This window comes from Mobula birostris, chromosome 18 (assembly GCF_030028105.1).
Source record: "Mobula birostris isolate sMobBir1 chromosome 18, sMobBir1.hap1, whole genome shotgun sequence".
NCBI classification, from domain to species: domain Eukaryota; kingdom Metazoa; phylum Chordata; class Chondrichthyes; order Myliobatiformes; family Myliobatidae; genus Mobula; species Mobula birostris.
In genome coordinates this window covers 25,903,950-25,928,287 of record NC_092387.1, presented here as the reverse complement: position 1 = coordinate 25,928,287, position 24,338 = coordinate 25,903,950, and the positions used below count along the sequence as shown (strand labels likewise).

General features: G+C 43.3%; 1 protein-coding gene across 1 annotated transcript in view; it reads left to right on the top strand.

Moving 5' to 3' along the window:
- The first annotated feature begins 5,776 nt into the window (after positions 1 to 5,776).
- Positions 5,777 to 24,338, top strand: part of loxl1 (lysyl oxidase-like 1) — a 119,772-nt gene continuing 101,210 nt past the window's right edge. The window contains exon 1 of the mRNA XM_072282365.1: positions 5,777 to 7,411. Coding sequence (XP_072138466.1) covers positions 6,283 to 7,411 — 1,129 coding nt within the window. The 5' untranslated portion in view covers positions 5,777 to 6,282. The remainder of the gene's footprint in view (positions 7,412 to 24,338) is intronic.

Below are 24,338 nucleotides of genomic sequence, written 5' to 3'. Positions count from 1 at the left end.
CATCCCACTTCTTTCACTAGCAAATTCTCCAGCAACTTTCACATCACCAAATACAAACAGGTAACTCCAGTTTCCGAATCATACATAAATATTTCTTGTAGCTGAACGTTCATGACCTCATGAGCTTTCAGTGTAGCAGTTTCTACTATTTTGTTAAGCCATTCAACTTTAAACAAATTTGCAGTTCTTTTGCGCTTCACGCCCTTCGCTTCTTTTGAATTCAACATAGTTAATCAATATTTTTTCCGACAAAAACTTAGTGGGCTATCTACAGAATTTGAAACAGATCTTTGTAAACTTTACGATAAGAACACTGTTTGCCAACATGCCTGCCGCCGTGATGTAGCTGTACAAACTGGAATAGGAAAGGTGAGGTGACGTAAATTAGTAATGTGCATTGTGGTATTTGAAAAACCGACTAACTAGTTAACAGAAACAGTTAGCTAGAAGATTATTTTCAGTAAGTATAATTATTAATTACTACATTATTTTAGGTAACTAACCTTTTGTGTGCACATTAATTTCCTTTGTGCGCTGGTTGAAAAACGTGTTTGTGCACATACACGCGCACAGCTTAGAGGGAACTATGCTGATAACCCTTGGCCACCCCACAGACCAGCAGATGACTTTAGCTTGAATGCATTCACTGATTCTGCCCTACCACCCTTCCAAAGAGTGACACCCCTCTGAGGGAAAAAAGGGCCATTTCACATTTTGAAACTACATTTTCTTGTTCTAGGTTTCCCCACAGGGAAAACATTTTCTGAGCATTTAAATGACACTATGTATTAGGCATGCAAGTACAATAACATCCACCGTCAAACACCTGGAAGGCTAGCAGGTCCAAAAGTAGAATGGGTAATGATGTTTTTTCTCCCTGAGGATAAGCAACTGTCATCTTCACTGCCCCTCCTGCTATGACCAGGCTCACAAGCTGGTAAACCAATAAGATCTGAAGCCACTCGACCGCAGGCACCTTATTGAGGTCAGTCTCTTTAAATTTTGTTCACAAAGTGCTTAATGTCTGAGTGAATCTGCTGTTCCTTCTGAGGGAACACTTCCTTCAGATAGGGCATGGAATGTTCTGAGGAGTCTCCTTTGAGGGGAGTCAACCTAATTAAATCTTAATCCAAATAACTGACTGCAGTCAAATGTGCCACGGAGGGATCCCACTTTTCCTGAACTGGAACACCTGCTGAATAAAGTCGTAAATAAACGGTGCGGCCAGATCCAAAACAACGTTCTGTCCGTTTTCCTTCAAGGGGATATAAATTTGCTCAGGTTCAGGAACCTGGAGTGAAAGTGCACTGGGGTGAATTACTATTATTGTTGCATTTATCTCCTCCCTTGTTGTCTGTCCTTTGAAAAAATGATGAGTTTAAACACACAATTGAATCAGAATCATGTCATGAATTTTGTTGTTTTGTGGCAGCAGTAGAGTGCAAGACACGAAATATGCCGTAAGCTACAAATAAAAATGAATAAATAAATACTGCAAAAGAGGAAGAGTGAAGTCGTGTTCATGGAACGATCAGAAATGTGTTGTCAGAGGAGATGGAGATGATCCTAAAACAATGAGTGTGCATCTGCAGGCTCCTGATGGTAGTAATGAGAAGGAAGAATGTCTTGGGTGGTGAGGGGCTTTAATAATGGATGCTGCCTTAAGGCATTTTCATGGTGTTCTCAATGCTGGGGAGGTTAGTGCCCGGGATGAGTTTGCAACACCCTGCAAGTTTTTCCAGTCCTGTGCAGTGGCCCCTCCATATCAGACGGTGATGCAACCAATTAGAATGCTCTCCACTGTACAACTGTAGAAATTTGCTAGGGCCTTTGGTGGCATCTTAAACTCCTGATGAAGTACTGTATAGCTGCTGACGTGCCTTCTTGATGAACATCAACCTGATCTTGTAGTTGCTTACGGATGTTAGCAATCATGCCAAGATACTGTTATTTGTTTCCTTTCAGGATCTGGGTGCTTTGTTAAAGTCAGCACTAATTGCTCATCCTTCCTTGAGAAGGTGTTGATGAGATGCCTTCTTGAACTGCTGTTGTTGTTTGGGTTAGGTGGTTCCCACAGTGCTTTTGTTTAATGTCATTTCCTGTATACAAGTGTAAGGAGAATTAAATAATTGTTACTCTGGATCTGATGCCGCACAAAAAAACCCCATAAAAGATAAAGAACACAATAATAATGAAACACACACAATAAATGTAGATACATTACGTAAATTATACACACAGATTGATTATATGTCCATAAAGTGCCACTAGGCTGTACATTAGGTGACTGTTGGGGAATAATAAGTAGTGGTGTTTTTAGTGGGTGGAGGTGTTGATCAGCTTTACTGCTTGGGGAAAGTAACTGTTTTTGAGTTTGGTGGTCCTGGCATGGATGCTACATAGACTTTGATCTGATGAGAGTGGGGTAAACAGTCCGTGAGCAGGGTGGGTGGGATCCTTCATGACCTTACTGGCCCTTTTCCAGCATCTTTCTGTAGTATATATGTCCTTAATGGTGGGTAGGCTGGAGCCAGTGATGCGTTGGACTGTTCTGGCAACCCGTTCTAGAGCCTTCCTATCTGCCGCAATGCACTTTCCCTACCAAACAGTGATGCAGCTTGTTAGGATAGTCCCTATTGCGCATCTGTTGAATGACGTGATTATGGATGTGCAAAGTTCAGCTTTCTTCAGCCTTCTCTGAAAACAGATGTGTTGGTGAGCTTTTCTGACTGCACAGGATGTGCTCTGGGACCATGAGAGGTTGTGTGTGATGTGCACTCCTAGGAGTTTGCAGTTTCTACTGCTGTGCCACCAATGGAAGGGGCGGGGGAGGGGGAGAGGGTGTGAGTGGTACGAGTTCTCCTGTGTTTTGTGTGCCTCCCTGGGTTTCCTGCATCTGCAGAATTGCTTGTGTTTAAGATGGCCTGTGGCTTGGAAAGGTACCTGCAGATGGCAGTTTTATCTTGTGTCCTTGTCCTCTGGGCGCTTCAGTTTCCTCCCCCATCCCAAAGACGCAAGGATTGGTAAGTTAATTGCCTGCTGGAAATCGACTATAATACATGGGTGAGCTTTAGAATCTGAGAGGAGTTGATAGGAATGTGGAAAATAGATGTAGAGTGTAATGCAACTTAGGTTCAATTCTTCTGCTGCTTGCAAGGAGTTTGTACATTCTCCCTGTGGCTGCGCGGGCTTCTTCCAGGTGCTCTAGTTTCCTCCCACATTCCAAAGATTACGGGTTAGTGGGTTAACTGGTCACATGGTTGTAACTGGGTGACATGGGCTCATTGGGCCAGTTACTGTGCTGTATCTCTAAATAAAATAAAAAAATACTTTTGAAATGAGTTGAGGATGTCTACTTCTGTACGATTCTAATCCTACAGGCAGTGAATTTCAAGCCCTAACTCTTTGGATGAGAAAAGTTTTCCTTATTGCCCTTTGGAGTTCATTAATGCCAATAGTATATAAACCACTGGTGGAATGCAGCATGTCTGGCGGCATTTGTGGAGGAAAGCAGACAGCCAACGTTTCAGGTTGAAAACCTTCATCTGGACTGAAAGATAGAGGGGAGATAGCCAGTACGAAGATCTGGAGGGAATGGGGGTGGTAGCAATAGCTGGCAGGTGATAAGTTCATCATTAACGTCCTTCAGTGAAAGAAATCTGCCATCCTATATGTGACTCCAAATGCATCAGCATAGTTGGTTCTTAAGCGTCTTGAAACTTTTCTCTCCTATTATTGACCAAACTGCTAAGAAAATAGACCCTATCATGATTTCATACATCAACTAAATCACCTCTCTGCTCCCCCACTCCCAAGTAAATATCCCCAGCCTTGCCAACCGTTCCTCATAACTGAACCTGACAACATCATCCTGTGTACTCTCTCTAGTGATATCACATCCTTCCTTCCTGTAATGCAGTGACTATCAGAGCCTTCCAATAATGTTGTTACTAAACATTCTCTTTAAACTGGAGAAAACATGCCTCCTGTGGGAATCTGAGGAAGGCTTACAATCTGCCTCTGTTTGCCTTTCACAGAGATGTCCTTTGTTTTGTGTGCCAGTACTTTTCCCTAATGCTGGCTTTATGATGGGAAAAATAATGTAGACTGGGTATGTTACTTACTTGCGTTACTGTTGGAAGAGCTGTTTCAAATGGAATAGTTGAACATAGATTAATTAAAGAAAATTAAATTTAAAATTATAAATGTGATACAATTTCTCCTGTTTCTACTATACACCTTTTGATCTGAAAATAATTTGCATTGTAATATTGGTTTAAAACACAAATAATGTTTGCTGGCAGTTCAGAAGAGATCTTGTCCAGAGAACAAGGTCAAACATCCTGAGAAGAGGGTTCAGGTACAATTGCTAGTTGCCTCCTCATTTTTACACCAGCCATGTTTTATGTTTGCAGCATGACCTCCTTTGAATAGGGCCACTGCCTTTTTGGTAACAAGCCTCATTACAATCCTCTGGACCATCTGGCCAACAGGAACATATCTGTCAGACTGACGTTCATCAGCTACAGCTCGATGTCCAACACAATCATCCCATTCAAATTAATCACCAGGCTGTAAGACCAAAGCTACTGTACCTCCCTCGGCAACAGGGTTCTTATCTCCCTCATCAGCCGAGGATTGGTAAAAACATTTCCTCTTTGCTGACCATCAACACAGGTGCATCTCAAGGCTGTGTGCTTAGCCCCTTGTTCTACTCCCTAGACACACATGACTATGTGGCTAAGCAGAGCTCCAATGATAAATACAAATTCACTGAATAATAGGTGGCGATGAGTCAGTTTATAGAGCGACATAAAACATAGAATAGTGCAGCAGTGGGACGGGCTCTTCGGCCGACAATGCCTGTGCTGAATATGACGCCAAATGAAATTAAATCTCTTCAGTCCGTACAGATCCATATCCCTCCATTTACTGCACATTCATGTGACTAATACCTCTATTGTACCTGCTTGCAATACCACCCCGGTAACATGTTCCAAGCAGCTACCTCTCCCTGTGTAATAAAAAACTTGCCCTGCACATCTCTGTCAAGCTTTCTCCCTCCCATCTGTCTTCTGGTATTTGACATTTCTATCCTGAGGGAAAGATTCTGACTGTCTACCCTAACTATGCCTCTCATAATTTTATAAAATATTAGATCTCTCTCAGCCTCTGACGCTCCAGAGAAAACAACCCAAGTTTGTTCAACCTCTCCTCATAATTTATACTCTCTAATCCAAGCACCATCTGGGACATGCTTTCTTCTCATTACTATCACCAGGGAGGAGGTACAAGAGCCTGAAGACCCACACTCAAATATTCACAAACAGCTTCTTCCCTTCTGCCATTCGATTTTTGAACCGTCTTTGAATGCTACCTAGTTAAATTTTTGCTCTATTTATTTATTTTGCAATTTATAGTAATTTTATGTTTTTGCACTGTACTGCTGCAGCAAAACAAGAAATTTCACATTATATAAAGCAGTGATCATAAACCGGATTTTGATTATTCTGATTTGAGAAACCATTTCTGCACCCTTTCTAAAGTTCCTCATCCTATAATAGGGTGATTAGAACAGGAGTGGTTTCTTCTGAATTCCCTCTCAGATTTGCTGGTGAACATCTTATAATTTGACAAGTCGGTCATTATGCCACACCAAGCTGGGAAGTGTATCTGGCACAGGAATTTAAATGTAGCACAGAGAGATTTAGGTAGTCTCTCTCAATCTCTCTCTCTCTCTGTAGTTTGTGTGTGTGTGTGTCGTGGTGGGAGGGGGGATTGTAATTGCTGAGAATTCATTAAGAAAATCATCCCTCTTCCAAGATAATTTCAACGTGGAGGAATATCTAACCGATCGGCAAACTTTAAACTATGCTGTCACTCAAAGGGCGGTCTGGGCAGTTTTTTTTAAAGTAAAGGGGAAATCAGTCGGGCGCAGGGATCCCACGGCATTCCCTTCTGTGGGAAAAGTGCAGAGTACTGTACACGAGTTGGTGGCGAGCAGCTGGATTCTTGAACCGGGGTAAAAAAGAGAGAGGAAGGGAGGGGGGACAGAGAGGGAGAGGAAAAAAAAGTGAGGTGGTGCACTGAGGTGCCAGAGTGCAAGATTGGCAGGGCGCTGGGAACAGTGGAGTTGGCTGTGATCTGGAACACCCTTCCCCAACATGCTGGAGCTGTGCATAGTTGCGTTGCAGCGCTGCCGGGGAATCTGAGACCTGAAAGTTTTGCTTCTTGGTTTTATCTGTTTCTTTTCGCTTCCAGAGAGGATTGACGCTGCGCGGGATGCCAGGGGTCACGGGCTGGCTGCTTCCCGCAGTGCTGGGCTGGTTCTTTTCGCTGCCCCACATCGGGGTCCGAGCTCAGACCGGTGGGCCGAACGAGCGCTGGCGGCAGATGATTCAATGGGAGGACAACGGGCGGGTCTACAGCCTCCTCAACACCGGCTCTGAGTACGTGCCGGCCCGGCATTCGGCGTCCCGGAGCAATCCGAGGGTCTGGCTGGGAGGTTCCTCGAGGCGCCCCAGCGGGTCGTCCCGAGCCAGGGGCACAGGGCGGCGCCAGGCTCCCTCGCCATCCGTCAGAGCCGGCTCGGAGACGGTGAGGGGGCAGACCAGGCACCCTTTCGGCTTCGGCCAGGTCCCGGACAACTGGAGGCAGGGCGCCTTCGGCGACCCCACCCACACCCATCGGTACGTGCAGCCCGCCCCACGGCAAGCCCCCCGGCCAAGGCCACGCCAGCCGCCTTACTCTGAGCCCACCTTCGCCCAAGCACCTTACCCCCGGTTCCCAGTGGCGCAGCCCCCTTACCCCAACTCTTACGACCCCAGCTATGAGTATGGGCCGTCCAGGGGCTTTGACAACCCCGACGAGAGCCCTCCCTATCGCAGAGTGCCTTTGGATAGCGGTGGAGGGTACCCCTACCAGCCTAGGAACCGGTATGGCGACTATGGAGAGAACATCTACCCCTACAGATACCAAGGGCAGAACCCAGTGCAAGAGAGATACAGCGTGCCCCAGTCACCGTATGCCCACGATGGTCTGGACAGGCGATACATGCACAGCCTGTACGACGAGAGCAGGGGACAGGCGGTCACGGCAGGAGAAGATCCTTCGTCGCTCTTGCCATCCACAGCGTCCAGGAGTTCTGCCCTGCAGCCGGGTCCGTCCCCCGACGCCGGTCACTCGGGGCCGAGGGTTGCGAACCCCGACCTCCCACGCTCTGGTTACTACCCGCAAGCCGGCCGCATCGTCCCGGTGGACCAGTATCCCCCTGACCGCTCAGGCGATCCAAACGTGGAGCAGTATCCGTTCCAGAGAGCGCTTCCCAATGGTGAGATGGACCATGGCCGCCTGGTGCCTGGGCCAAGGTTGGCCTTCGGAAGTGTCTACCGACCAGACCGCACTGGCAGAGGTATAGTTTCAAAAATTAATTGAAACAGGGTTTTGTTTATGCCAAAACTAACTTGAAATTATTATGTGTGCTTCGAGGGGAATTAAAATTCTTGGAATAGTTGTGTTCCTGGTTGGCGCGGCTGCAGACGTTAGTGAGATAAATCAGGTTTAAAAAACACTGATTTTTCAAAAGCATGTTTATTAGTTAAGCATTTTGTTTTGGTCTTTTTCCTGTCTGGATAGCCCCTAATAGCATGTCCAGCACTTATTACCTTAATTATCCTTAGGAAATTGTCAATGGGTGAGGATTAAAACAAGAAAAATGGGAGCTATGTGGGAGGGAAGAGTCAGATTGATAGGTTAAAAAGTGCCTGTACACTTCTATGCAAGACGAGAGAGCCAACTGATGCTGGAACAACAAAATTGGCAGAAGACTAGAGGTTTTCATTGATGTTTAGGGTCAAGACCCACTGTCAGGAATGAGGATTAAAACACTGTCCTTGTACCATTCTAACCTGGCCTGTATAATCACAAAGTTTGCTGAATCAACAAAAACTGAGACCCTTTCCAGACACGTGAACGCATAAGTTCAGGCTGACTGTGCATTTAAGGCAGGTGTGCACTCTGTGGTAGATACTGACCCTGATGAGATGTTAAAACTTGCTCTTTTGGTTAGACGTTCAACATCCTTGGCGTTATTTTGAAGAAGGGCAGGGAAATTCCCTCAGGTGCCGAGGCCAATTCTCTGAGTCACCGTTACTAATAAAAAAAAATGATTATTTACTCTTCAATTTTATTTGTGGAAGCTTTTATAGGCAAAGTTATTGCTATGTACTGATCATGCACAAAAACAACTATAGTTGTGATGGATATTTGTTTCCTAGGCCATTGACCCGCTTTCTCATGTTTGCCAAGGTTGCTTTCTAAGGACAGCAGTGGCCACTTGTTATGATCAAAACTTCCCTCTTTGTTTAGTTTCTGTTTGTAAATGGGAGTCAGTCCTCAGTTCTTAAAATATAAATGGCAAGCAATAATCAGCTTGAAGTTGAAGGCACAGCTTTGCAGACAAGCTCTGTATATAGCAAATGCTTTGTCTATGGAAAGTAATATGTAGCTCATCCACCTGGTTTATTGCTGCTCAAGAGATGCAATATAAGAAAATGAGTTATTTAATTTCACAGATGATTTTTCATATCAATGACAGATCTATCAATGTTGGAATGTTTATGTACTCAAGGAAGTTAGCTGCACAGCATTGATGGTGGGAAGCTGAGATCTATATCCCTGAAACTCTTAGACCTTTTTGTGCAGAAAGAGTATCTGAGGAAATATGCATGTGAAGTTACGCAAGTGGCAGAGAAAAAGGTATAAATGTAGAGAGCAGTTCGGGCTTATTAGGAATGGCTAAAGAACATAAAGAAACATGGGGTGAACTGGAATCCATTCCTCTGGCTTTGGTGTGTATGAGGAATGATTCATTCATCTACATCATTGGTATGCCTTTTTAGTTTATAGGAATTATACCTGTGCTTTGGAAATGGTTTATGCTTTATGTTTAAGAAATGGTTTGTAGAAATAGAAATCCTGAGCTTTAAATGTTTTAAGAATACTGTTTGGATTTAAGTGTGTATTTCTGAAAATAAATGAATTGTGTTTTGAACTACTTTATAGCTGTAAGTACAGTACTTTCTCCCTGGTAGGGAGAGGACAGCTATTGCTCGAATAGTGGATATTGGTGTCTAAACTCTTCATGAAGAATAACTAGGGAAGTGAACTACTCTTTGAAGATTGGGTGGTTTCAGTACAACCTCCCTTTAGTGAGAGTCTCATATCTGATAGGACTTAAGGTCTCTGAGTTTAGAACTTTTCTGTCAGCAAACCCAATACAATCACATACTTCAGTTCCTGTTATGGTGATGCAATGTAAATTCAAGTCTTCTGTTAACTTTTGAGATCTGAACCTTACTGGTAGGATTATGTGTTTATTGCTCATGTCCAAATGTCCTTTTGAGTAGATGGTGGTGCTGAGGCTCATTTCTGAATTATTGCAGTCATTTTGGTGAAACTGCTCCCTTAGATTTGTTAGGGTGAGAGTTTCATGTTTTAGATTCAGCATTATGTTGAAGGAACAGTGATGCATCTCCAAGTGAGCTTGGTGTATGACTTGGATGGGAACCTGCAGGTCATAGTGTTTCTCTGCACCCACTGCCATTGTCTTGGTGGGAGAAGTTCCAAGTGAGGGAGATGGATGGTGCACAATGCATTTATTGTTACATGGTCATGGAGCAAGTAAATGTCTAAAGGGTGCCAGCTTATATACAGTAGGTGTACGTCCTGGATGATATTGAGCTTCTAAAAAGTTGGTGGTGCTGCACTTGTCCAAATAAATAATAAATATCGAGATACAGCAGGGCAACAGGCTCTTCTGGCCCAGTGAGGCTGCACTGTCCAGTTACACCCACTTTGAAAGTTAAAGGTAAACTTATTATCAAAGTATATACATGTCACCATATACTACGCTAAGATTCGTTCTCTTGCAGTCATTCACAGTAAACATAAAGAAACACAATAGAATCAATGAAAAACTACACATAAGATTGTCAAGCAATCGATGTGGAAAAGACGACAAACTGGACAATACAAAAAGAAAAAATAAATAAGCAGTAAGTATTGAAAACATGAGATGATGCATTCTTGAAAGTGAGTCCATAGGTTGTGGGAACAGTTTAGTGTTGGGGTGAGTGAAGTTATCCCCTCAAGTTCAAGAATCTGATAGTTGAGGGGTGATGACTGTTCCTAAGCCTGGTGGTGTGGGCTTTGAGGCTCCTGTACTTCCTTCCTGATGAGAGCATGGCCAGGGTGAAGAGGGTCCTTGATGATGGATGCTGGTTTCCTGTGACAACATGCCTTGCAAATGAGCTCAGTGGTGTGGAAGGCTTTACCTGTGATTGACTGGGCTGTATCCACTACTTTTTGTAGTCTTTTCCACTCAAGGGCTTTGGTGTTCCCATATCAGGCAGTAATGCAACATGTCAGTATACTCTTCACTTTGCACCTAAAGAAGTTTGTCAAAGTTTCAGATGACGTCCCAAAGTTGGGACCTAGGACAGATCATCTGAGATGATCACACAGGAATTTAAAGTTGACCTTCTCTACCTCTGATGCCCTGATGAGAACTGGCTCATGGACCTCCAGTTTCCACCTCTGTAGTCAATCAGATCTTCAGTTTTATTGTTGTTGTTGTTGAGGCACCTTTCAGCCAGATTTTTAATCTCCTTCCTCATTTCCCGCAGACCTGTAAATTATTCTAGCTATCTCCATTTTGAAAATATGATTAATTCTGTTCCTGTCACCCCTGCTGACAGTGAGTTGCTGATCATTGTTGCTCCCGCTTAGGGGGAAAATAAGTTTCTTTTCTATCGTGAGGCCAAAATGTTATCTACCGCCCATTAATGGAAACAGCTCACTTCTATCTAACCCAACATGGGCAATCACACTCCAGTACATCTCCAAACCTGCTTTATTTCAAAACCTATAGCTTCTGTGGTCTAATCTGGTAGCTAAAATCCCTCCTTAGAGCAATTTCTGTATCCTCGTTGGGATCTTTGTAGCCTTCCTGAAGTGAGCTGACCTGAGATGGACACAATACTCCATATCTGTCCGAACAAATTTTAATTCAAGTTCAGCACAACTTCCCTGCTTTTCTACTCTATGTCCCTGTTGTAAACTGACTATTGTGAACATGTCCTGCCACTTTTAACCTGTCATTCAGTTCCTGCAGTCTAATTTATTCTTTAATCTTGCAATTAATATGCACACACTTTGGCAGGCAAAAATAACCTAACAGAAAGGATGGTAAACCACTGTCAACACTGATGTATTATTTATAGAATTCATATTATAAAAGCAGCACGTTCAGCCCAACATGCCAGGGCGTCTGCTTTACATAAACCTTCCATCATCTTACTCGACCTCTCAATCAACATAGCTTTTTGGAGTACGCCAGCACCTCTACTTCCTCAGAAAGCTAAAGAAATAGGACACATCCCCTATGAACCCTTATTTTTTTAACAACACACCTTAGAAGTCATCCAGATGCATCACAGTTTGGTAACTGCTCTGCTCGTGACTGCAAGAAACTGCAATGAGTTGTGGACACAGCTGGGCACTTCATGGAATCCAACCTCCCATCCATGGACTCTGTCTGTATTTCTTAATGCCTCAGTAAAGCAGCCAACATAATCAAATACCCCATCCACCTTGGACATCCTCTCTTCCCTCCCCTCTTATTGAACAGAAGATACAAAAGCATGAAAGCACGTCCCAGTAGGCTCAGGGACAGCTTCTATCCTGTTGTTGGAAGACTATTAGATAGTTGTTACTCCAAAAAGATGGACTCTTGATGTCACAATCTACCGTGTTATGGCCTTGAGCTTGTATTGCGTCTGTACTACATTTTCTCTGTAACTTCAACATTCTGTTGTTTTCCTTTGTACTCCCTTGATGTACTGATGCAATGAACCATCTGTCTGCAAACCATGGTATGAAAAACTACTCTGCATATGACAATAATCAACCAATTTAATGATTGCAATTAAAGAATCTTTGGTATTTTCTTCCTCAGTTGTATAAGATAAACCATTGAAAATATTCATGTAAGGAAAGTGGAGGTGAGGCCAAGACCAATTAGTGATGATGTTATTGAATAGCATAGTAGACTTGAAGCCCTGTGGTTAGCACCTCTTATGGTCTTCTGATGCCCCTATTCCTTTTCCCTTCATCCAGCTTCTGTTTAAATGCATCTTTGATTTTCATCTCAACCTCTGCTTGGGAGTGTGTTCCATATACAGTACTTCTTTCTTAGCAAAAAGATTTCTCTCATTTCTTTTCCATAGTTATACTAATCACATTATTTAAAATCAAAGGTCAGAAAATGTTGGAAGTATTCAGCGGGCCAGCAGTATCAGTGGAAAGAGAAAAAGAGTTGATGATCCTTTGCCTGAACTACTGAACTTCGTAATAGTTCTTAGAGAGTCAGTCATACGACACAGAAACATAATGTCTATGCCACCTATTACATACCTATCTATACTAATCCTGTTTACTAGCAGTCCATTATACATTGACAATTCAAGTACTGATGAATAGCTTTCGTCCTGAAAAATTAACTTTTTCCAATGAGTTTTCACAGGACTTTTTATTGCTTCTTTCAGATTTCTTGCATCGGCAGTTACCTTTTGCTCTTCACGCAAATCAAAGTGCACAGCTAAAATGTCTGCCAAATATGGCTGGAAAAAGTTTAGATCAGGGTTTCCCAACCTTTATAATGTCATGGACACCTAGCTGTTGGGAGTGGTTTAAACTAATATGGCAGGGGGATGGGAACAAGTATGATAGAGCTGAGGATGAACCAGCAGGTTTACAAGTAGGTGATGGATATAACATGAATGTAAAGAAGGACAAGCCAATGACTGGGTACAATGCAGGCAGAGCAAAAAGTTAAATTTGACCACAGAGGCAAAATTCAAAAGGTTGAAGAATGCAGAACTGAAGTTCAGAAAAAATTCTTCTGTGGGACATATCTAGAAACATAGAAAACAATGGAAGCTTTGGTCATGATCTTTCAAGATTGTCTTAATTCTGACATGGTCCTGGAGGACTGGAACATTGCAAATGTCACTCCAATCTTTCAGAAGGGAGGAAGGCAAAAGAAAGGAAATTATAGGCCAGTTAGTCTAACCTCAGTGGTTGGGAAAGTGTTGGAGTTTACTATTAAGATTGATATTTTAGGGTACTTCGAGATTAATGATAAAATAAAAGTCAAAGTCAGCATAGTTTCTGTAAAGTGAAATCTTGCCTGACAAATCTGTTAGAGTTCTTCAAGGAAGTAACAAGGAGGTTGGACAAAGGAGAGGCAGTGGGTATAATTTACTTGGATTTTCAGTAGGGATTTGATAAGGTATCACACAAGAGGCTGCTTAATAAGATAGTATCCTATGGCACAACAGGAAAGATACTGACATGGATAGTGGAAGGGCTGAGAGGCAGGCAGCGAGTGGGAATAATGGGGGCCTTTTTTGGTTGGCTGCTGGTGACTAGTGTTGTTTCTCAGGTCAGTATTGGGACTGCTGCTTTTCACATTGTCAGTGATTTAGATAATGGAATTGATGGTTTTGTGGCAAAATTTGCGGATGATACGAAGCTAGGTAGAGGGGTAGGTAGTGCTGAGGAAGGAATGCAATTGCACAAGACTTAAACAAATTGGAAGAATAGGCAGATGGATTACAGTGTTGGAAAATGTATGATAATGGATTTTGATAAAAGGAGCAATAGTGCAGACTATTATCTAAATGGGGAGAAGGTTCAAACATCTGAGATGCAGAGGGACTTTGGAGTCTTCGTGCAAGACTCCCGGATTAATTTACAGGTTGAGTCTGTGGCAAAGAAGGCAAATGCAATGTTGGCATTTATTTCAATACGAATAGAATATAAAAGCAAGGAGATGATGCTGAGCCTTTATAAGGCGCTAACCAGGCTGCACTTGGAGTATTGTCAACAGTTTTGGGCTCCATGTCTCAGAAAGGATGTGTTGTCATTGGAGAGAGTCCAGAGGAGGTTCATGAGGATGATTCTGGGAATGAAAGGGAGCGCCTGGCAGCTTTGGGCCTGTACTCACTGGAATTTAGAAGAATCGGGGGCGGGGGGGGCGGGATCTCATTGAAACCTACCAAATGTTGGAAGGACTAGATAGGGTGGATGTTGAGAGGATGTTTCCTATGGTGAGAGTAGCCAGAACTAGAGGGCACAGCCTCAAAATTGAGGGGCGACCCTTTAGAACAGAGGTAAGGAGGAATTTTTTTAGCCAGAGAGTAGTCAATCTGTGGAATGTTCTGCCACAGACTGCAGTGGAGGCCAAGTCCGTGCGTATACTTAAGGCGGAAGTTGATCATTTCCTGATCGGTCAGGACATCAAAGGATATGCCGAGAAGGCAGGTGTATGGGATTGATTGGAGAAGGCAGGTGTATGGGATTGATTGGGATCTGGGATCAGTTATGGAATGGCGGAGCAGACTCGATGGGCTGAATTCTGCTCCTGTGTCTTATGGTCTACCATTAACCGAGGGGTCTGTGGACCCCAGGTTGGGAACCCCTGGGAATGGGCCAAACACAGGCAAATAAGACTAGCTCAAGTAGACAACTTGGTCGACGTGGAGGAGCTGAGCTAAAGGACCTGTTTCTGGGCTGCATAACTCTGCCTGTAACTCGTGGCTTCAGATTCACCACGACATAGCCTAACCACACTGTGCATGTACATTCCCTCACTGCCTACCAAGTGAACAGAAACAACCAAAAAATGTACTTTTTAAAAACAAAAGTAAAGCCTGCAATGTTTTTAACAGCTGTTTCATTTACTTCAATTAGGGCTTGCCTTAAAATACAACGTGCCTTGCTCTAATCGATAAATTATTGCAGCTGCAAAGAAAAAAAAATCAACATTTCCCAAAGGCAATGATAGTACAGCTGCTTTTTTGGAAGCAAAGTGTGGAGGAAATTAAATCTCAGCACGTCAAGCAGCATCTGTGGAAAATGGAAAATCCTCAAATGCTGCCTGACCTGCTGAGTATTTCCAGCATTTTTTAATTTCAGATTTCCAGCATCTGTAAAGTTTTGATTTGCCAACCAGAATGCCCATTAAAGCTAAATCCATTTTTTGCTACTTTTAGAGTACTGTAAAAGTACATCTGTTTCACTAATGACAGGAAATCCCACTTAGTCTGTTTATAGACACGAGAGATTCGGCAGATGTTGTAAATCTTGAGCAATGCACACAAAATGCAGGAGGAACTCAGCAAGTCAGGGGGCATCCTGACAAAGGGTCAGGTCCTGGAACGTCGACTGTTTATCTCCCTCAACTGATACAACTTGACCTGCTGAGTTCCTCCAGCATTTGTGTGTGTGGGTCTGTTTCATAAGTGCCCCCCAGATCACCACATGGTGTTATCTTTTAAAAAGTCTAACAACCTATTCAGTTCAAGGATAATTAAGGATGGAGAACAAATAAAGAAAGCCCAATCTTTTTTGCAAATACACACAGTCATTTTCTGTATATCTCCTCCCTGACAGAAGTAATCAGAAGAGGGCTTGCCCCTGGATGGCTAGGGTCTGTAATGATGGATCCTGCCTTTTTGATTCACTGCCACTTGAAGAAGTCCTCTATGGTGGGGAAGCTAGTGCCCATGATGGGTCTGGCTAAGTCTACAACCCTTAACTATAGTGATTGACCATATACCGTACTATTGTGCTGCTATTTCCCAGGACGAGTATCTAAAATACTTCCTTAATCGCAATATCTACACAATGTAGAGGCTAAGCTGCTGAGAATATTCAAGACTGGAATGATCATATTTGGTCTGTGAGGCTTTTGAGAGTTAAGCAGGAAAGTATAGCTGGGGGAAGGCTAGAAGATCTGATTAGCTATAATCCACTTGGATTGAGGATCTGGCTCAAGGGATAAACGGTCTGTTCTCTTGCTACTGTTTTTATTTTACTTAATGAACTTGCAAGGTCTCCTGTTGTAGCTAAGTGGTAACTGATGCAAAATGACTTTTATCCCACTCAGAAATCATAGAGTCATGAAGTCTCTGAGCAGGGAAACAGCCTGTTCAGCCCACTTATCAAAAAGTGCAGTTTTGACAAATTATTTTTTCCCTGGGCATGGAGGTTCATAACACTGCCAATTTTCTGATGTCTCTCACTGAAAGTAATTAACCTTCGATGGACCTCAAAGTCTATTGACCTACATAAACAGATATATGTAGCTTTGAAGGTATTGGCCAGGTTATTTGGATTTGTATCGACTTGGAGTTTAGCCAACAGCAAATAGCCTGCTCTTTATTGTATTGCTTATACTTTTATGTAATCTGCACCTCAAATCCAATCAAACTTCAAACAGTCATTTGAGTACATCTCTTGACACTGTTTCTCTGGAGCTGCATTTTTTCACAGTCATCTGCGGCGCAGGGTCAAGGTGCAGTTACAATCTCCAGAAAGCCGTGTGATGATAGAGAAGTGGCAATTCTGGACTAAGCTTGAATTGATCAATGAAAAATGCTCAACAGTTGTGGCAGGGCTAGAATGCCATCTCCTCTTTTAAAGTCAAATCAAGTGACATAAGGCTTCACTTCCAGTTGAGTTCAATGTCTTCTATGCTCACTTTGACTGTCAAAACATGGAAGAAGCATCACAAGCTTCCACATCCCCGGTGAATCTGTGATTTTAGTCTCTGAGGCCAACGTGCGAGTATCCTTCAGGAGGAGGAACCCACGAATAGCATCTGACCCAGACAGGGTACCTGGTCAGGTACTAAAGACCTGTGCTGATCAACTGGCTGGAGTGCTCACTGAGATCTTTAAACTCTCGATTCAACAGTCTGAGTTACTCACCTGCTTCAAGCAGGTTTCAGTTATACCAGTACTTTAGAAGAATGTAGTATCCTGCCTCAATGCTTATTGTCCAGTAGCACTTACATCCACAGTGATGAAGTGTTTTGAGAGGTTGGCGATGAAACATATCAACTCCTGCCTGGCAGGCAACTTGGATCTGCTTCAGTTTGCCTACCGGTGAAAAGGGCGAACAGCACTGCCATTTCATTGGCTCTTCACTCAACTCTGGACAACAAAGGTGCGTACATCAGGAGGCTTTTTATCGAGTACAGCTTGGCATTCAATGCTGTCATCCCCTCAAAACTAATAAGCTTCAAGGTATGGCCTCAATACCTCCTTGTGCAATTGGATTCTCAATTTTGATACTTGCAGATCCCAGTGCGTTCTGACTGGCAGCAACATCTCCTCCACAATCTTTATTGGCATGGGTGTGCCACAAGGCTGCATGCTCAGTCCCCTGGGCTGCTGACTTTACAATCATGACTGTGGCAAAGCGCAGCTCCAATGCCCTATTCAAGTTTGCTGACGTCACCACTGTCATTGGCAAAATCAAAGGTGGTAATGAATCAGCATATAGGAAGGAGATTGAAAATCTGGCTGAGTGGTTCTCACAACAACAACCTCTCACTCAATGTCAGCAAGACTAAGGAGCTGATTATTGACTTCAGGAGGAGGAATCCAGAGGTCAGTGAGCATGTCCTCACAGGGGGATCCGAGATGGTGATGGTCAGCAACCTAAATTGCTCAGTGTTGTTGTTTCTGAGGACCTGTCTTGGACCCAGCACATAAGTGTAACGCCTCTACTTCCTTAGGAGACTGCGAAGAATTGGCGTGACATCCAAATCTTGGACAAACTTCTATAGATGTGTGTGTGTGGCCTCTGTCGGTCGTGGTCGACCATGGGTACTGCGCCTCTAGTAGTCACTGGTTTGTCGAGCAGCGTCGACTGTCGCTATTGAGGCTGATCCTGGAATGGCAGGCTCTGCTACAGTTGCTGCATGGGTAGAGCATTGTGGAATTGTTGTCCGCTATCTGCTGTGCTCTTCGTTTAGCTCTCCAGTCCTCAAATTGATTCAGGATCACTCTTTCGCCTCACTCTAGGTGTTGCTGAAGAGTACTTCACCATCTGTTGCAGTCATCTGCTGTATCCTCCCAGCACTCTGGTTGATTTTTAAGGCTTTCATGTCGTGTTTGCAGAGGTCCTTGAAGCGCAGCTGGGGTCTACCAACGTTCCTCTTGCCTGTTGCTAGTTCTCCGCAGAGGATGTCCTTTGGCAGTCTATCATCCTTCATACGACGGACATGGCCCAGCCAGCGCAGTCTGCGTTGTCTTAAAAGCATGAACATTGTGGGAAGTCCAGTGCAGGAGGGGACCTCAGAGTTTGGGGCTTTGTCTCTCCAGGTGATGCCGAGGATGTGAAGGCTATGCAGGTGATGTGTAGTGGAGAGACTATATGCTATGGAAACACCAATGCCCTTAAAAAAGAAAATACTACAAAAAATAGTGGATACAGTCTAGTCGATGATAGGTAAAGTCCTCCCCATCATTGAGCACTTCTACACAGAGCATTGTCAGAGGAATGCAGCATCCATCGTCAAGGGCCCCCACCATTATGGTCATGATCTGTTCTTGTTGCTGCCACCCAGAAGAAGGTACATGAGCCTTAGGTCCCACGCCACCAGGTTCAGGATCAGTTAGTATCCCTCAGCCATCAGGGTCTTGAACTAAAACTTCACTTGCCCAATTACTAAATTGTTCTCACAACCAATTGACTCACTTTCAAGGACTCTTCATGTCATGTTCTCAATATTTATTATTTATTTATTATTATAATTTTATATTTGCACAGTTTGTTCTCTTTTGCATACTGGCTGTCATCCAGCTGGTGTGGTCTTTCATTGATTCTGTAATGTTATTGTATTTATTGTGTATGCCTGCAAGAAAATCTAGTACATTGTGACATGTATGTACTTCAATAATAAATTTACTTTGAACTTAACGACATGGCCACCACTTCTGCCCATTTTACAGTCTGTTTATCCTTACTGCATGTATGTTTTTACCCTTCTTGCAAAGTATTATAAGAAGGCATGGCAGCACCTCTACTTTCTAAGACATTTGTGCAGATTTGTCATGCCAACTAAAACTTTGGCAAACTTCTAAATATGCACAGTGATTCGTATCTTGACTGGATGCCTCAAGGCCTAGTATGGAAACACCAGTGCCCAAGAATGGAAAAACCTACAAAAAGTAGTGGATACGGCCCAGTCCATCAGAGGAAATGCTCTCCCACCATTGAGTACATCTACAAGGAGCACTGCCACAAGAAAGCAGCATCCATCATCAAGGACTCCCACCATTCAGGCCATGCTGTCTTCTCACTGCGGTCATCAGGAAGAAGGTACTGGAGCCTTGGGTCCCATACCACTAGGTTCAGGAATAATTCTTGCTCCTCAATCATTGGGCTGCCAAACCAGCGTGGCGCCTCCACTCCGAACCTACAGACTCACTTTCAAGGACTCAGCAGCTCATGTTTTCAGTCTTCCCCTCTCCCCCCTCTTTGTGAATGACTGCAAGAAGTTGAATCTCAGGGTAGTATATGGTGACGTATACATTGATAATAAATTTAATTTGAAGTTTTATATCATCAGTGAGTTCCCAAAATTCAAGTTGAAGGTGTTTACATAGAACAGAGTTAACATTACCAGCAAAAAGATTATTGTTAACAGCTTCTGACTTTGAATGCTTAAGTATATCTACCTAGATGCTTCTTGATGCAGAGTTTGTCCAGCATTTTGTGTGTGTTGCTCAACAGTTTCAACATCTGCAGAATCCCTTGTGTCAAGTATATTATTGCAGCTCTCTAATCTGGTTAAACCACCTTTGGAGTATTGTGTTCAATTTTGGTTGTCTCATTGGAATTGCAGCTGGATTATTATTGTCACATGTACCAAGGTACAGTGAAAAGCTTGTCTTGTGCCTTGTGTACAAATGAGCTTATTACACAGTGCATTGAGGTAGAACAATGTAAAACAATAACAATGCAGAATAAAGTGTAAAAGCTACAGGGAAAGTGTAGCTTGATTATAGGAAAGTTGTGATAGCTTTAGACAGTGTGAAGCGGAGATTTACTAGGATGCTGCTTGGAATAGTGAATAAAGGCTGATTTATACTTCTGCGTTAACTGGACGCCGTAACCTACGCAAGTGGCCTACACGCGTTGTGAGCATTTATACCTGTGCGTTGGTGTGTCTGTGTCGTTCGGCAATTCGCGCACGTCACGCAAGCGCACTCACCTGCCCGTGCAAGGCTTCATGGTCATGGTAGTCTCGGCGAAGTGTGACCTCCAAATGTAAAGCTTTTTTGGAAAGCATTGCAGACAGAGTTCCTTCCCCCGCCCTTCAGTCGTCCAATGGGAAGCTACTGCAGCGTAGGATGAGATGCGATGCTACCAAGCGGACCAACCACATTTGTTTGTTCTGTGTTGCCGCGATGCGCGGTTACATTTTGGGACAGGTGCGCGTCGCAGCAACGCAAGCTCTCGCGTAGGGTTCCGTGTCAGCTTTGCGTAGGGTTTACGGCGACGAGTTGACGCAGAAGTATAAATCAGCCTTAAGTCTTTTGAGGAAAGGTTGAGTGAGTGAGAACTTTTCTCTTTGGGGCAAAGCAGGATGAGACACAACTTGATAGAGGTGTATAAGATTGTGAGGCATAGATAGAATGGACAGCCACTGCAAGAGATAGTGTAAATGCTGATAGTATGGGGACATTTAGGAGACTCTCAGGCACAAAAAATGGAGGGTTATGGGTTATGTAGGAGTGAGAGGTTAGATTGATAATGGAGAAGGTTTATTTAGGTCTGCACATTATCATGAGCTGCGAAGATTAAACTGTGTGGTGCTGTTCAATAGAGCAGAACTGTAGAAGTGGGAATTTACAAACAAATTATCACTGAGAAATGAGGTGTGAATGAATTCCATCAACTGGACTGCAGATTTGCATGCTTGCCTCTTGAGTGTTGATACAGAAAGTTGCTGAATCAAGGCTGACTTCAGAAGCAAGCAAGAAGCCTAGTTTGTGGATCCAAGCCTGACCATATGTTGAGTTCAAGTTGAGTAGGTACTAAAAAGAAGAATGTTAAGTTTTTGGGCTGCTTATTCAAAAAAATAACTCAGATAATTTAGGAGGGGGATCAGGTTACATGTCAAGTTTGGGTTGGGTATCATTTGCTTCTTCTTCCTCAGAAAGCTGAAACAGGCCAAACTTCCACAAAAGCTGTTGCTTAACTTCTACAGAAGCACAATTGAAACCATCCTGACCAACAGCGCCACAGTGGGGTATGCCAGCTGCACAGCCGCCGAGCGACAAGACCTGCATCGCGTGGTGAAGGCGGCCCAGTGAATTGTCAGGATAGAACTCCCAGGACTGGACACCATCTATTCCAGCAGACTCAGGCTACGTCCACACTACGCCGGATAATTTTGAAGATGAAGCTTTTTCTTTTCGTTTTGATCCTCTGTCCACACTAAAATGGCGTTTTCATCCCCCGAAAACAGAGATTTTCAGAAACGGTCTCCAGAGTAAATAAATCTGAAAACGCCTAAAATCCGTTGTAGTGTGGACATGGTAAACGGAGCTTTTTAAACCCGCTGTCATGACGTACCGCAACAGATGGCAGCAGCGTGGCATTTCATTGTTTTCTTCTTATTATTATTACTTTATTGTCGCCAAACAATTGATACTAGAGTGTACAATCATCACAGCGATATTTAATTCTGCGCTTCGCAGAACCTAACAATTTCAGAACAGACGGCAACGAGACTGAAACCAGGAAAGTTAGAAATGTACTCACCAAATACTTTGACCCATAGCTTACTGAATAAATAAGTGTACTCACTTTGCCCTGTTTTCTGTCCTTGCTTGTATGAAGGTAAGGACAGAAAACACCCTCTGCCACCTCCAGTTTAAATTCCATGGGGGATATTTTGGAGGATCAAGAACCAAGGTGGTTTACCTATTTATGCAAGTACTTCTCTGACAATAGATGTGTAACAGCTTAATGTAACATTGTATGGAAATACAAGATAACACTGATGCAGACATGTTTTATACATTTAACAAGGTGCTTTATTAATGCAACAGAGTTGGTCAGTTTTTCAATGTTCGTCGTCAGCCGGGTCATACTGTCCGTGAACTCCTTGTCGGTTGCCTTCATACGCTCCGGTATTTGTTTTTTTTTAGTTTTAAGTCCTCCTACGCGAGAGCCAAGAGCAATTCCTTTAAGTTTTTCTACTCTGTAGCTGGACGAATGCGTAACAGGTATACCGTTTCCTCTTCGCTTGTTTTCTGTGTGTCCTGTGCATGCCCAGTAGGAGGAGATTCGCCCAAATATCCGTCTGATGTGGCAGAGATATTTTGAAAAATGCTTAGTGTGGACGCCTGTCATTTTTACTTGAAACTGGCGTTTTCAAAATTATCCGGCGTAGTGTGGACGTAGCCTCAGGAGGAAAGCAATCAGCATAACCAGAGACACCACACACCCCGGCCACTCCCTGTTTGACCCACTGCCGTCCAGCAAAAGGTTCAGGACACTAAACGCCAGAACAAATAGACTGAGGAACAGCTTCTATCCCAGAGCTGTGGCCTCCATCACACCACTCGCACAGAACAATGACTGAAACTCAAATACTTAACACTAACGGCACTTTGTGCATTACTGTGATACGCTGGTGTTGCTGCAACTTGGTTTCTGTTACTTAGCTATTTAATACTGTCTTTCTATTACTGTCTTGTTTTTTTTCTACCGCTTTATTTAATTGCCTGAGAGGAAGCCAGACAGAGTTTCATTGTACCTCTGTATAATGACGATAAAGATCATTCAATTCAATTCAGTTTGCGGCTTGGGGCCACACAAGGCATTCTGCAGATGGAGAAAGTCTTGATCAACACAAGAAACAAGCTCTGGAGAGTGTGCGGAGGAGATTTACTAGGATGCTGTCCAGATTAGAGAGCATGGCTTAATCAGGAAAGGTTGTGTGAGCTAGGGCTTTTCTCTTTGGGGTGAAGAAAATTTGATAGAGGTATACAAGAGGATAAGAGGCATGGATTGAGTGAACAGTCAGCACCTTTTTCCCAGGGTGAGAATAACAAATATAGGGGAGCATTATCAGCTGATTGGTGGAATATTTAGGGGAAGTATCAGGTAGTTTTTTTCTTAACACACAGAGTGGTAAGGCTAAGCACAGTACCAAGGGTGGTGGTAGAAGCAGATACACTAGGGACATTTAAGAGACTCTTGGATAAGCACGTGGATGAAAGACAAATGGAGGGCCATGTAGGAGGGAAGGGTTAGATTGATTGTGGAGTTGGTTAAAAGGTTGTCACAACATCCTGAATCAAAGGGCCTGTACCATGGCGTGTCACTAAAGCTTTGACAAACTTCTATATATGCACAGTGTAGAATATCCGAACTGGGTTGGATCATAGCTAGTATAGAAACAATGTCCAGGAACAGAAGAGTCTACAGAAAGTGGTGGATACAGCAAATTCTAGCATTGAGCACATTTATATAGTGCACTACCATAAGAAAGAGGCATTCGTCATCAAGGACCCCCACTTTCCAGCTTGTGCTCTCTTCTTACTACTTCCATTGTGCAGTAGCCTTGGGACCCACTCCACCAGGTTCAGGATCCCTCCCATCCATACCACAATCTCTTTGTCCCTTCTACCATCAGACGGGAAATACCTCAGCATTAGGCCAAGGACTGTTAGGATGGGAAACAGCTTCTTCCCCCAGGTCGTGAGACTGCTGAACTCCTTGCCATCACCCAGGTGTCATCGCATATGAAGCGCCAGTAGTTTTACTGTTTACTTTTGAACATGTCGTAAATGTACCTTATGTTAAAATGTCAGTCTGCTGGATTTATTATTTGTTAATTTATGTGTTTGTGAGTTATATTTTCCGTGTTGTGTACCTTGGTCTGGAGGAACGTAGTTTTGTTTGGCAGTGTCTATGCATACGGTAGAATGACAATAAACTTAAACTTGACTTGTCTTGACTTGCTGAGGTCAGCTAGGTATCTCAGGAGGCACAAACTAGTTGACCCTGTTTGCTCTGGTGATATTGTGATCCAGAGGCTCTTTGCAAGTCAAGAATGAGGCATAAGCTTGCGGGGTATGGCCAAATGTTACAACAACAAAGAATGAACAAAAAAAAGGTCGAGGTCATGTTATGCTAAAATCTAGCTCAGACCAGAGAGGTAAGAAGACACTCCAGGGATAAAGAATAACCTATGAAATGATCAGGTTTAATAGTATGATACCGACTGCAGAGAAACCTCTAGAAAAGTACAGAATCAGTGAGCGTCATGGTCATATACTTTCACTGAGTAATTATACACATACAGATCATTATAAAAAAGCATAGGAAAAATAACTTATAAGAAAATTGCAAGTAACATAACAATTCTATATTCTCGGCCAATGGGGCCTGGTTACATACCC